General features: G+C 56.1%; 1 protein-coding gene across 1 annotated transcript in view; it reads left to right on the forward strand.

Moving 5' to 3' along the window:
• The window catches only part of ANO1 (anoctamin 1), a 90,279-nt gene that overhangs the window by 53,481 nt on the left and 22,740 nt on the right, over positions 1-14,058 (forward strand). The window contains exons 14-20 of the mRNA XM_068555710.1: positions 4,255-4,337; positions 6,276-6,287; positions 6,912-6,983; positions 9,053-9,130; positions 10,054-10,128; positions 13,445-13,646; positions 13,820-13,931. Coding sequence (XP_068411811.1) covers positions 4,255-4,337; positions 6,276-6,287; positions 6,912-6,983; positions 9,053-9,130; positions 10,054-10,128; positions 13,445-13,646; positions 13,820-13,931 — 634 coding nt within the window. The remainder of the gene's footprint in view (positions 1-4,254; positions 4,338-6,275; positions 6,288-6,911; positions 6,984-9,052; positions 9,131-10,053; positions 10,129-13,444; positions 13,647-13,819; positions 13,932-14,058) is intronic.

Below are 14,058 nucleotides of genomic sequence, written 5' to 3' on the forward strand. Positions count from 1 at the left end.
TCTTAATGAGAAGCGGTGGAGATCCTTCAGGTGAGCCGGGTCATGGGACCGCTCCTTTGTCAAGCCCCTTGCCACGGGTGGGCCCTGCCCTGGGCTCCGCGGCGCATCGGCTTATGGACGCCTCACCGTAGGCCCCACAGCGGGCACTGTTATCAAACCCATTGTACACACGTGGAGACTGAGGCTGGCAGGCAGGTGGGGGGGGGTGGTCCCATGCCCAAGCTCATACCTGCTTCGAGCCACGGTAGATCCAGGGTCCATCGCTCACCTGCTGCCTCTGGGCTCCTCCACAAGAATGTGTTTGTCTAACACGTTGTCATTAAAACAAATGTGTGAAGGGAGAAGCTCAAACACCTGCTTGCACCCTGGCCTGGGTTCCCTCTTCACTACCTGCGATTTCTGCTGCACTGCCCTCTGGGCTCTGGATTTTGGGGGGATGGTCTTCTCTCCTTGGCCCCCTTGTATGGCTGCTGGGGTCAAGGCCATCTCTTCATGTCTTTTGTACCCTGGACCGGGTTTGGCCCACAGCTTGTCCTCATGTGGGTGGGAAGCCACACCCCTAACCCCAGTCGATCTTGGGGTCAGAAGTCCTGGATCCAGGTTTCTGCTGTATATTAACCAGTCGCCTGACTCCTCAGGGTCTCAGTTTACCCATCGGTGTGAAGGAGTGCGTTATCTCTGCTCTGAGGGCTTGCGGGTGGGATGAAAGGAGATGCCCCAAGCACACCCAGCACCTGACACCAGGTAGACACCCCGTTACGTCTGTGTGATGTAGTTGGCACGTCAGCCAGGAGAACCATTATTGGGTACCTTGAAGGGAAGGGATGGGAACCTGCCAGGACCCGCTGCTGTCCACATGGCTGGTATAGGGAGGGAGGGCTGCAGTAGCACAGCTGCAAAGGAGGGGCCCTCGGTTTTCTTCCTGCCTCTGCCCAGTCCAGTAGCAGGTGGGTTTTCACGCTGCTCACGATGCCTGATTCTGAGCTGAGACCTCAGGACTGCCCCCAACTCAGCATTAGCCTTCCCATCGCCCGTCCTACTGGCCAAGCCTGAATGTCACAGCTCCGCTCCTTTGCTGCAGAGCAAAAGGCATGGCAAACTCGGAGCCAGAGAGCCCAGGCAATAGGGCATGGTGGGGTCTGTGGCCCAGCAGAGAAGGCATGCCCAAACCTTGACAAATGGATTGTCACTCCTTGGCTCCAGCCTCCTGGTGCCAGAGTTTCTGATTTTTAAAAGAGAAGCAGGAAACTCATGATTTTATATAAAATGCCTGCATTTCTTAAACATAGCTGAGCACAACAAGCCTTGTCTATGTACCATCTCCACTCCTTGGCCTCCAAGGTGTGACCTCAGGTCCAGTCTCGGTCCTGGTCAACCTACAGATACCCCTGGGAGAGGGCCCTTGTATCTATCTTAAGACATTTAACAGTAAAACTCTAGAGCAAGAATGCCTGGGTTTAAATACCAGCTGCCTAGCTGTGTGACCTTGGACAAATTACTTAACCTCTCTGTGCCTCTATTTCCTCATCCATAAAATGGCAATACAAGTTTTGCTGTAATCATCAGACTTATTATGACTACAGTTGTTATTCCCGTAAAGAAAATCAAATATCTGTGCAGAAGGTCGGTCAAGTATGGTGGTTAAGTGTAGACTCTGGGGTCAAATAGAATTCGGTTCAAATCCCACTCCTGCTGTTAACCTGAAGTTGACCTCGGGCAGAGCATTTAATCCTGAGTCTCTGTCCTCATTTGTAAAAGAGTGAGTGGAAATCACTCCTACTGCATGGCGTTGTTTTGAGGGTTCGTGTAACTGGTGTCGCTAAATCACTAGCACAGAGCCTGGTGCAGGCTGAGTCCTCATTAAAAGGTAACAGTTATCACACTGCAGGCTGGTGAGTGGAGGGAAGGGGAGGTCCAGGAGGTAGAGGTGTGGGTCGGTGAGCCTAGGAATGGGGAGACATGGGGAGGCTGAGACAGGGAAGGTAAACAGGCCAGCTCCCCTGCTGTGAGTGGAGCCAGCCCTCCTCCCCCACTCAGCCCAAGGTCTCAAAGGAGGCCTTGCCATGGGCAGTCAGAGGAGGCCGGAGAGAGACAGCTGTCAGAACAGTGAAGGAGAGACAGGCCTTCCAGAACTGGTGGCGGTGTGGGAATGGGCCCCAACCAGGGCCTCCACTACAGTGACCCAGGGACATGTTGAAAGAGACAGAAGGAAATATCCTCACACCTTCCTTCTTAGGAGGCAGTGCAGGCTGCAGATGGGCCTGCCCCGCCAGCCATATGTGTCTGCTGAGAGTACATTTGTATCACAGGGAACTACATTTCCCAGGCTCCCTTGCTGTCCCATTTCCTGGAAGGCTCAGCCAGTGGGAAGCCCTGATGGGGGACCAGAAGGCGGGAGGAAAGGAGAAGTCAGGGTATTTCTCCTCCTCTTCCTCTGCTTCCTGGGGCACCAATGGCAAAGGTTTCGCCTTCTCCCTGGCTCTACCTCCCTCCAGAAAGCCCTTCCTCCATGATCCTAGCTTCTGGGCAGCTCCAGTTTCTGGCTCTGGGGACACCACCGCCCATTGTCCCGCCACCCCTAGATAGGCAGCAGCTAATCTCTGGGTGGTCTCACCATCCGCTGCTTGTCTTCTCAGCTCTTCCCACTGTCTACGTGGCCAAGTCCCAGGATTAAATTACCCCAGTCCGAAAGACCTAAGAGGTTCCTGTTTCCTGGCTGGAGCTGGTTGGTACAGTAGCTAATATTTGATGGGCAGATACCCATTATGCACAGATATGTGCAAGCTCAGAGGCCCTGTTCTCACCTCACCTTAATGGGGAGGCGGGCATGTTCTCTGAACCAGGAGGTGAGTCAGATTCAGACCCATCTCTTGCCAGGTCCAATGCCTGTATTCTTTCCTGGTGAAGGATGACATTGGAGAATTTGCAGTAAAGTCCTCGTTGAATGTCCATCTTGACACTGCCACTTATCAGATAAGCCATTTAATTCTGCCGAGCCTTAGTTTTCTCATCTGTAAAATGAGGAAAATTACAGCACCTCCCTCCTACGATTACTATGAGGTTTAAATGAGATTAATACTTCATGTGATAGCTCTTTGAACAGTGCCTGGCACATAGCAGCTCAAGAATCCGGAGCTCTGCTTAACTTTATGGCCACCCTTATCACTACTCCAACCCTCAGCCTCTGCTGATTTTCCCTTATGGGTGGGAAGAATTAATGATAAATGTTTCAGTCAGTGATATCTCCATTTGCAAGTGTCTACTCATAAAAGCCATTCATTCATTCAGTGAGCTCTCTTGAGGCACCTGTTTGTGCCCGACACGGGGCTCTCTGTGGGGGACCCAGATGGCAAGGCCCCATCCCTGCCCCACACCCCAGAAGGGCCACGAGACATGGGACAGGGATCATAATGGAAGGTGGCATGGACGGCATGAACAGGAGAGGTCCCAAGAGGAGTTGGTTTCTTTCCTGACACTGAGGGGGATGATCGGAGGCTTCCTGGAGGAGGTGGCATTTGAACTATGCTTAGTCTGTTGGGAATACAAAGCAGGATGCAGCAGCTAAGAGTGCAGCTCTAAAGTCAGGCCACCTGCAGGGGTTTGAAGCTTGAGTGAGTGGCCTTGGCTCCCCCTTCACTCTTTCTGACCCCACCTGTGACTTGGGGTCCCCAAGATCGATGGAGCAGGATGGTTAAGAGCACAAGCTCTGGGACCAGCCTGCCCAGCCCCTCACCGGCTGGCAGAATAACCTTGGCTGGGACTCGGTTTCCCTGTGCCTCAGTTTTTTCAACTGTAAAGTAAGCAATAAGGACTTCCCTGGTGGTGCAGTGGGTAAGACTCTGCGCTCCCAGTGTAGGGGGCCCGGGTTCAATCCCTGGTCAGGGAACTAGATCCCACAGGCATGCTGCAACTAAAAGTTCGCATGCCACAACTAAGGAGCCGGCGAGCCGCAACTAAGGAGCCCACGTGCTGTAACTAAGGAGCCCGCCTGCTGCAACTAAGACCCAGATAAATAAATAACCAAATAAATAAATAAATAAGTTTTTTTTTTTTTTTTTTTTAAATGAGCGATAGAGCATCCCTGCCTCACGGGGTCAGTGGGAGAGCTGAACAGTTTAATTCATGTGAAGTTCTTGGTCCAGCACTTGTCGCCCTCACTTACCAAACGGTGCAGAAGAGGAGAATGCTTTCATGGCATCTGATGTCGTGGGGCTTCTGAGCCCCTAACTTCCCGGTTTTCCTCCCTCCCTGCAGCCGCCACCTTCATGGAGCACTGGAAGCGGAAACAGATGCGGCTCAATTACCGCTGGGACCTCACAGGCTTCGAGGAGGAGGAGGTGAGTGGGCTCGGCAACCGCGCCCCCCGTGCCCTCCCCCGTGTCCCCCCCCCCGGGCCCCCACCCTGCTCCTTCTGGGCGACTCACGTGGAAGCCTTAGGTCCTAAAGCCCAGGCGAGGCTGCTCCCTGCCTGCTTCTCAGGTCACCTCCCCGATGTTTGAATCCCCCGCAGTTGCCAGGGCAACCGTATGACGTCTGTTCTAGTGTTTTTGATCTCCGTGCTCACATGGACGCACCACCCAGCAGCGTGGTCGGGGACTCCGGCCAAGGCTCACCATGCTGATCTCATCCTGTCTCGGGGCAGCACCGCGGGTCTGGGGAGGGGATCACCACCACCCACGAGGCTGAGTCCCCAAAGGCAGCCGTGAGGCTTTGCCCCAGGCGCCAAACCCACGATCCTTAGAGCCAGCTCTTGGCCTGCCGTCGGACGTGGCTGAGAAGTGGGGCAAATCCTTCCCTAATAGAGGGAAGCCACGTACTGGGCGTCTTCGTGCACCAAAGAGAAGGGCATTCGGGATCGAATGGCCACTGCGATGGCAGGTGGACCCCCCTCCCCGGGGTTGCTCAGGAGAAACTTTGCCACTGCCCCATCCCGAATTGCCAGCTCCAGCCAGAATCCCCATGGTATGAGTGGGAATAAAAAGGAACAAGGTCTCCCAAATAGCAGAGCCATTAGGTGTGGCCACAATGACCACAACTTCATGCTATGAAATCTTTTGCTCAGTTTTTTTAAAGAGAAACTGCTCATCCGTTTTCACTGTAACGTGAAAATCTCTTCCATCATCTTTTTAAACATCCCTGTTATTATATTTCCCCACACATGCACTCCCTCCAAGACTGGATCACTTTTTAGCCAAATGTGTAGCTGAGAATCCCCTGTGCAGGCTCTGTGCTGAAAGTATTGTCAACAGACAAGGGCACTAGTTTGCTGGAAGAGGCACCAGCTTAGTGGAGACGAGACGGCCTCTGGGACCAGGCTGTCCTTGCACCACCCTCGCTGTGCGACCTGGGGCAAGTTGCTTAACCTTTCTGTGCCTCAGTGTCCTCACCTCTCAAACAGGGATGGAGGAGTAGGGTTTGAGGGGGTCTCCCTGGGTCAGCAGATATAAAGCACTTCAAGCAGGGCCTGGCACCAGCGGGTGTCCCTTAACCCGTCTCCCACCTCTGGGTTCAACCTCTTCCCCAGTGGGTCTCATCGTCCCGTTTCACAAATGGCGGGACCGAGGCTGATGCAAGGAGAGACACGCGGCTCCTTAGGGGTAGAGACAGGCGTGGAACTCCATCCCCTACGACGGGCCCTGGGTCAGCTGTTTGCCAGAGCGTGTTCTAAAGATTCAAATAGAACAAAAAGCAGTGTTGTCTTGTTATTTTGGAAGTAGACTTAGAACATCCCTTTTCATGATGTCCCTGGGGTTGGGGCAGTTCGACCCCTTGGGGACCCGTCCCATGAACTCTTCACCCTGATGGCTCAGACCCTAGATGGTGGGGTGGCGATCAGAGCCACCGGGTCCCCAAGGGCCCTGAATGAGTCCCCGAAAGCGAGCCCCCCACGGCTGGCCAGGGCCTCTTCTGGGGTTAATCACCCGAGACGAAGGGGCAGCCTCTCCGCGACAGGACCCCAGGTGTCCGCTCTCAGAGCAGAAGGAAACCTGTACCCAGTCATCTGGCCTGTGTGTTCCTTCCCTGAGTCTAAGACAGTTCAGCCCAGCACTCCCTCGGGAATTACCTAGACCATGTGACCTGCAGAAGCAGCAACACACATGGTCACCCTAAAGTAGCATCAGCCTTTAGCGAGCCCTCCTTATCCACCCACGTCCAACTACCTTCATCCAGGTTCTTAAGAATATCATCTTTAGCAGACGTAGCCTGTTTCTTAAAAAAACAACACAAGTAATGAAATCTTTTTGTTTTTGTTTTACGTTTCTGGTTCCCGGAAGGAGGCTGTCAAGGTTTGGAATTTTTTGTCACTCCTCTGTCTTCCGGTAGCCTGTCTCCCTGGGAGAGGGACCTTCTCGCACACCTGATCCGTCTGTTTCTGCTGAGCGGTTCCCTGCAGCTCTTCCATGGCGGGCAGGGGTCTCCGTTTCCTCCCCCACCTCTGGGTCTCTCTTAACCCCTGTTCTTCTGTTCCAGTGCCCTTCGCTGATCTGCTCTGGGCTCCCCCGAGGTCTGGTGCCTCTGGTCTGCCCCCGCTTGCTGACACTTACTGCCATCTCTTCTGACCCCCACGGCTCCAGATAGGATATTCTCAGGGGCCAGTTCATGGCTGGGTATTCAGAGTGAGTGGCCTGCAGGATGGGCTGCAGCCTGGTGCAGACTGACCTGCCTGCAGGACACAGAGCCCGATTCTGTGGCCTTCCCAGTGGGCTAGGGTTCCCCACAAGGTGGAGAATCCTGGATGAACTGCATACAATGAGTTCTAAATTGGAAATGGTACAAACAGCCAGCTAGGAACTGGCCCCAAAGGGTGTCCAAGGGAATGTCTGGGCTGATTTTGCCATGCGTGCTCCTGTTGAGGGTCTCAAACTCACAAAATTAACAAAGGCTCCCCGCTGACTTGGTTTCTTTCACAGGACCATCCCAGAGCCGAATACGAAGCCAGAGTTTTGGAGAAGTCTCTTAGGAAAGAATCCAAAAACAAAGAGGTACGGTGGCCGCTGCCAGTTGGCTTTCCCAGCAGTAAAACATTCTACATTCATCAACATTTCAGACCAGGGGTCAGCAAACCCCGTGTAGTTGGGGGGCCGGCCCCCAGACAGGGCCAGATAGTAAATATTTTAGACCCTGCAGGCCTCTGTCATAGCGACTCAACTCTGCCATTGTAGGATAAAAACAGCCATAGACAACAGGTAAACAAATGGGTCTGGCTGTGTGCCAATAAAACTTTATTTATAAAACAAGCAAGGGGCCGATTTGTCAAACCTGCTAGAGTAGAGATCTACCTTCTTGATCTATCCTGAGGGTGATCTCAAACTTCAGCCAACATTTCAACATCAAGAACCGAGTAGCTCTGCAGCTTTTTTGCTCTGGGTGGTCATTCTGTCCAGCCCTCCAGTTCTACATTGAATGATGGTTGGAAGGGTTTGCCCCAGCAGGGTCCCTGAGCAGCTGGCCAGTTCCTTGTCTCACTCACAGACCGTGAGAATGAGAGAGAGAAGTGTTTTTGTGATGTTCCTGAAGCCATCACCTTTTTTATAACAAATGCCTTTCTTTTCCCCCAAAACCTCTCATTCAAACTGGCAGTCATGTTTGCAGCGTGAATTCCCACAGACCTCTGGGGGTGCTTGGTTATTTTTTTAACGGAGCCTTTTTATATGACATGGGACAAGCACAGAGCCCCCGGGCCCTTGTCAACCTCTCACTGAGGCTGGAAAGTCAGGTCTTGAAGGGATGGGGAGCAATTGCGGACACTCTTCCCGGATCCCGGTGTTCTGGGCCACATCTGCACCCTCGGCCGCTGGGAGTGACCAGAGCAAACCCCTGCATTGATCTTTTCTTGTCATTGTGTCCCATGGACAGAGTTTGCTGGTACAGAGTGGCCGGGGGTCCTAATTACCAAAAGTCCCCTCTAGGGGGGCAGAGTGGGTGCAGAAAAACCCCCTCTCGGGCCCCAGTTCCCGTAACAGAGCAAACGCCCAGCTCAGTCCTCCTGCGGCCAGAAAGCGGGTGCACTTCCCTGCACTCAGAGTCCGAGAGGGACCGCGGGTGCAGAGAAAATAAGCACAAAAGCGTGAGTCCTCGCCCCAAATGAGGAGACCGTCCGTTCAACTTAACGCATCCGAACGCCTGCATGTCCCGTGCACGTTGCCTTCAGAGCAGCCGCCCTGTGGCCTTGAACCAAGGGCTCCAACAGCCACCCCCCACCCCCCCGGGCTGCGTCCCCTCTCCTAAAGGGGGAGGCGTGATCGCCGCTGCTCTGAAGCCCCCAGGCCCCCACGGTGAGCCACCACGACCCGCGTGCAGTGCGGCATCCTCGCCCACGGCTTTACGGTGGCCCCTCGTAGCGTGAACGTGGATGGGATTTCACTCCTTCCTAAGGGAAAAAGGGCTCAGTGGCCCACGTCACATCCACTGAAGCCAGGGGCTCGACCAAGCCCGAGCGCCGGGCCTGGGCAGCCATGCCAGATTCCCCGGTCAATCTGCTTCTTGGCTTTGACCCAAGCTCTTTGATCACAAGAGAGACAAAGGTCGGGGTTCGTTTCTGCCAGCCTCTGGTGGTGACGCCAGGCCCTGAATGCCTCCGTGGGGCCACACCCTCCCTTGATTTTCTCCTCCGTTTCCCTGGCTCCCAACTTTGTGGTTTTAAGTTTTCCCCCAGCTACGGCACCAAATTTGTTTAGGAAAGAAAAGGTCCACCCCTTCATTGGCGTGTTAGGATTCTGAGCGTGGCTTCCTTCTCGTTGGCATAAAACGCTCAGTCATCCTCGCCTTTGCATAAGATGCACCGTCCGAATTACGGCCACCGTCTGGTGAGAGGGGCCCCGTGGAGCCCACCGAGCTTCCAGGCTGGAGTTTTCATTTCCATTACCTTTGTGGCAGCCTTTCTTTTAGAATGTGGGTCTCTGCCATCTCTGATGGGTTTAAGATGCCCAGAGCCTGAATCAGCCCCAGCAGCCGGCACAGCCAGGGATGCGCTGGCTGCCCAGGGGGCCGATGGGGGCCTGGGTGGCGGTCTCACCCCACGGTGCTCTCTTGTTCCCTCCACCCGCCCCAGAAGCGCCGGCACCTTCCGGAGGAGCCAACAAACAAATGGAGGCAGAGGGTTAAGACAGCCATGGCGGGGGTGAAATTGGTACATGTCATGTCGGGCCGTTGCGAGTCTTGAGTGTTTGCAGATGACCAAAGTCCACTGTGTTTTCCTCAACCGACTCTGACTGCTGTATCATCCTTTTAACATTCACGTCCACGTTCCTTTGCCTTCCTTCGGCACCCCCGGGCTGTGACGTGTGTTGAGATGTCTGTGCATGGCTATGGTGGGTTCATGGGGGGGAGCTCGGCTGTCTCTGGAGCTTGTGAAACGTGCCTGTCACAGCTGCCTGCCAGCGGTCCCTGGTCTCATTAACATGCATGCCACCTGCCCTGGAACGCGTGGCCTCGGGTGTCATGCCTGCCACCATTCTTTGACCTCGTCCATGCATTTTTCCCGTTAAAAATCCACCCCATTCTTGAAACATCCCAGGTTAGCAACAAGCGTCCACTTCAGGTCCCTCCAGACCCTGCTCTCCCTGTGCCAGAGCCTTCGGACCACGTGTCCCCACTCTCCGCCGTTGCTATGTGGTGGGCAGCGTTTGAACTTAGAGTGCTGGTGGCTTGTTTCAACTTGCTCTGCAAAGGAAAATTACTATTATGGTCTGGGTGGCGAAGGAAAACAGCTTAGATCTTCTGGCCTTGGAAATGAGACCTTCAGCCAAGAAAAGGAGTCCGGGCTTCTCCCAGACGGGGGTCTGATCATCTAATTTAGAAAAGCCTCTGGCACCATCACGCCCCGTACACAGAGGACTCACGTTTTTAGACAACTACTATTTCTATCATTTCGTAGCATCATTTCATCGGGGATAAGGCCCCGGATGCCAGATGTTTGCATTCGCTCATCATCATTTTTTTTTAACCGTGTTTCTGTTGTCCAAGTTGTTCACGCCCATACACATGTGCACACACACACATCTTTCCACTGGGATGGTCCCCACCGCTGACCCAGCCCTGTTCGTGTTGTAGACGGACAAGGTGAAGCTGACCTGGCAAGATCGGTTCCCAGCCTACTTCACCAATTTGGTCTCCATCATCTTCATGGTGAGCTCTGGGACGTAAAGGAGGGAGGTGTACCAAGGTGTGCGGTGTTCACCTGGATGGGGCCAGCCATCCTCGTGGCAGTTGTGTTCAACCCAGGCTAGGCAGGGTGATGGGGGGATTCCACCAGCCCCCTAAACTGGGGAGGGGCCAGCGTTCTGCAGTGACCCCCAGGGGGCTTCCCAAGCCCTGGGGCCCGTGCGGTGGTTTCCTTTGGTCCCTGACACACATCTTTCGTTCTGAGAATGACACATATAAGTAACTAGTCATTCAAACCCAGGAGTTCACAGGTATTATTCAAGACAAAACAGAGGGCTTTTAAAGAAAACCAGTCAGTGAAGAACACAGGGCAAAAATCAGGACGATGCCACTCAGGTGCTGGAGGGCCTGTGACGCCAGGCTCATCCGGACGCTGCTGATTTGAATAAATTGCCAACACCGTGGCCGGCTCTATTAGGGGATTTCAATCCCCAGTTAATTGGGCTGCATCCCTGGAAGGCCTCAGGCCCGTGCTAGCCGTGCTTTCATTCCCCCGACAATGGGTCAGGGCCACCTGTAGTCACTGTAGCGATGACCTTGCTATCAAGGTCATCCGCATGGCCGCTGCGGACCAAGGGCTGGGCTGTGCCCAGTGGCCTGAGGGCCTCACACCTGCCTGTCCCCCTCCTGCTGATGAGGAAACGGAGGCCAGTGGTCTCACCCCCTCCCCAGGCCGGAGGCCAGGCAGACAGTCTGCCCTGAGACGCCCCCGCCCTTCCGTATGAACTTGGAGACACACAGGTGGGCTTGCCTTGGTTTTCCACTGGGGGTGGCATCTGAGGCCCCCTAAGCTGAATAGTTGGAAGCAGAGGCAGGACTCCGCTTCCCCTCACGCTCTCTCACACGGCAAGAAGGACCTCTCTGATGTAAAGAAGTCCATGGTGGGGACCCCCAAGACCCCGAGGCGGGAGCCACTGGGGGGTGGGGGGAGGGCCGTTGGGCTGTCAGGATGACTGGATGGCAGTGGGCCCAGCCGTGTTTTGAGGGTCCTGGAGCACACCCCCCAAATGCACAGGAGTGCTGGCGGGGTAACCTAGGATGACGTGGTCCCTGCCCAGAGCATCCCCGGGGCTCACCCAACGGGGGACGGGGTGCGGGAAAGGGGGGACTCAGGCACCAAGGTTCAGCCCCTCCTGGCAGAAAAGAAGCAATGTCAGCACAGAAGGTCCAGTGAGGGGGTGACAGGAGGTGGGAGGCTGCGGGCCGTTCTGCGCCACGGCAAGTTCGGACAAGAGTCCTCGGGTTACGTGTCACTTCCTTGAATAGTCTTCAGGGGCTTTTGAGTTTCTCTCTTAATAAGGATCAAGGTGGTGGGCAGTGGAGGGCTGGTCTGGCACCTCCATCAGGTTTCTCTGGCCTTCTGCGCACCTGTCCTGTGCCTGTGTCCCTCTTGGTCACAACATGGCTGCTCCACCTCCAATATCACCTCCACTTTCCAGGCAGGAGGAAGGGGAAGGAGACAGAGGCCAGCGGAGGCAGCCCCTCTTTGAATGTGCTTTCCCAGAAGGCCTGCCCACACCTCTGCTTGCATCTGGCCACGCCTGTCTGCAGAGAGGCGGGGAAATGGGCACATTGTCACTGCCGCAAAGGTGGGACAGTGGGTAGGGAACTAGCTGGCCCTTGAGGTACTGGGGACCCCATCACAGATGAATCGGTTTTGTCCTGCACTCGGGAGCTTCATTCTCCGAACAAATAGCAATCGAGCACCTACAAGGTGCCCCCATGCTCCTGGCCCTGGAGATGCTGGTATGAGCACAATGGCCGAACCCTGGCCCTCACAGCCCTTTCCTTCCAGAGGGGGCATTGCACCCAGGAGGTGACGCAGCTATAGGGCTTGTCATGGGGGTGCACCGGCCCTCTGACAGGGAAAGGGGACACCTTGCTGAGTCACCCTGCAGGCCTGGCGCCCCGTCTGCACTTCCACACACAGGCAGGAGGGACGTCCCAGAGCGCAGGGCAGTGCCTTCCCCTGGGGGGGGCCTCTTGGCAGGAGCGAGGGATTTTCCCAGGAAAGCCCGCATTCCGGGAGCTGGGAGCTGGCGGGGAGAGGTACCCACACCTCACCACAGGGCACCCCCCCTTCATCAGGACGTTCCCCGGGCATGTGTGGTCACCGTTCAGTCGCCCGCAGATGTGGACAGCTACAGAGGGACTGGCCCGAAATTTACAAGAAGAGCTTCCTGGGAGATGCCCGTCGCTGTGGCCTCCCTCTGGGGTGAAGCAGCCACAGCCCTTCCGAGCTGCAGTCAGAGGCACACAGCATGGCTCGGTGCCCCTCCGGGGCTGTCCTGGGAGCCTCGCGGGGCCGTTCTGGCAGGGGTGGGCCGCCCTGCACGGCCTCAGTGCGAGTGACATGCCCGGGACCCTGGACACACAGAGGGTGCAGTGTAGTCAGGCTCGGGTGGCAGCCCTGCACAGCTGCCCTCCATTCAGTGTCTCCTCGGGACTGGGATTTGCCGGCGTCCTCACGCTTAGGGCAGGACAGAGTGAGGACAAGGTCTTCCAGGGTGCGTCAGGGCCTTGGAGGGCAAGGAAGAGGAGCCCGGGCAGACAGACAGCTCCACGGGGAACAGACCTGTCATCCTCGCCCAGCCCGCTCTCTCGAGCAACCGCCAGTCCAAGTTTCAGGGAATGTTCTGGTCCCACAGTGGTTTGGGCAAGATGAGGGTCTCGTTCCCAGGGACAAGCCGAAGGGTGTGGGTGGCTCCTGGGGAGGTTGGGAGAAGGGACCCCATCCGTCTGTCCCAGCCAGGCCTGCAGCGTCGCCCGGTGGGACCAGACCGCCCCACGCCCCACCCACCTCCTGCAATAGCATCGAGAACGTCGCTGCTTCCACACAGGGTCATCCAGGCTCAGGGGAAGCCCCCCCTTGTAGTCAGCCTGCCATCGCACGAGCCAGGCAGCTACTGGGGTTGCAGCGACCCTAAGTCCTGTAGGGGACAGTGGGCAAGATGTCGCAATGCCCCGTAGCGAGCAGCAGAACATTGCGTGCCAAGCTTGGTAGACCCCCCTGGAAAATCCCAGTTCATGCGCTGGGTGACCTGGCCTGGTGACCCAACCTCTCTGTCTCCTCTTCTATAAAACAGAACCTAGCCACTCATTCATCTGTGAAGTTAGCACCCATAAAGCCCGTGGCATTTGGTGGGTGACAGGAAACACCCATCTTTGTTTTGAAGCGGAAGTGCTCCTGGGTGGGGGGACAGCTGGGCCCAGGGAGCCGGAGGAGGTGGTCCGATGGGCCCAGGGGGACCCAGCCAAGAGTCCCCTCCTCCCTCCGCAGATCGCAGTGACCTTCGCCATCGTCCTCGGCGTCATCATCTACAGGATCTCTACGGCCGCCGCCTTAGCCATGAACTCCTCCCCCTCCGTGCGGTCCAACATCCGGGTCACTGTCACGGCCACGGCGGTCATCATCAACCTGGTGGTCATCATCCTGCTGGACGAGGTGTACGGCTGCATAGCCAGGTGGCTCACCAAGATCGGTGAGTGCCCCGGCCAGGCCCTGGAGCCAGGCGGCCCCAGGTCGCCTCCCTCCGGCTGTGGGGCCTTGGGCTGCTCACCCACCCTCTCTGAGCCTCACTGCTGTGACAGCTGAGGGAAGTGGTCAGCCTGGCCCGGGGCAGTGGCTCAGCAGCATGTGTCTCACTCCTTCTAGAGGTTCCAAAGACCGAGAAGAGCTTCGAGGAGAGGCTGATCTTCAAGGCTTTCCTGCTGAAGTTCGTGAATTCCTACACCCCCATCTTTTACGTGGCGTTCTTCAAAGGCCGGTAGGGGCTTCTTCAGTGACTGAAACGCACTGCTTTTCCTCATCTCTCTTCAGGTGGGAGGCACCTGGGCCCAGGGCAGAGCAGTCAGTGTGGCTCCCACTGCCGCCGAGTCTGGGGAGAGGCCTGG

The sequence above is a fragment of the Eschrichtius robustus genome, chromosome 11 (genome assembly GCF_028021215.1).
Source record: "Eschrichtius robustus isolate mEscRob2 chromosome 11, mEscRob2.pri, whole genome shotgun sequence".
In the NCBI taxonomy this organism is placed as follows: Eukaryota; Metazoa; Chordata; class Mammalia; order Artiodactyla; family Eschrichtiidae; genus Eschrichtius; species Eschrichtius robustus.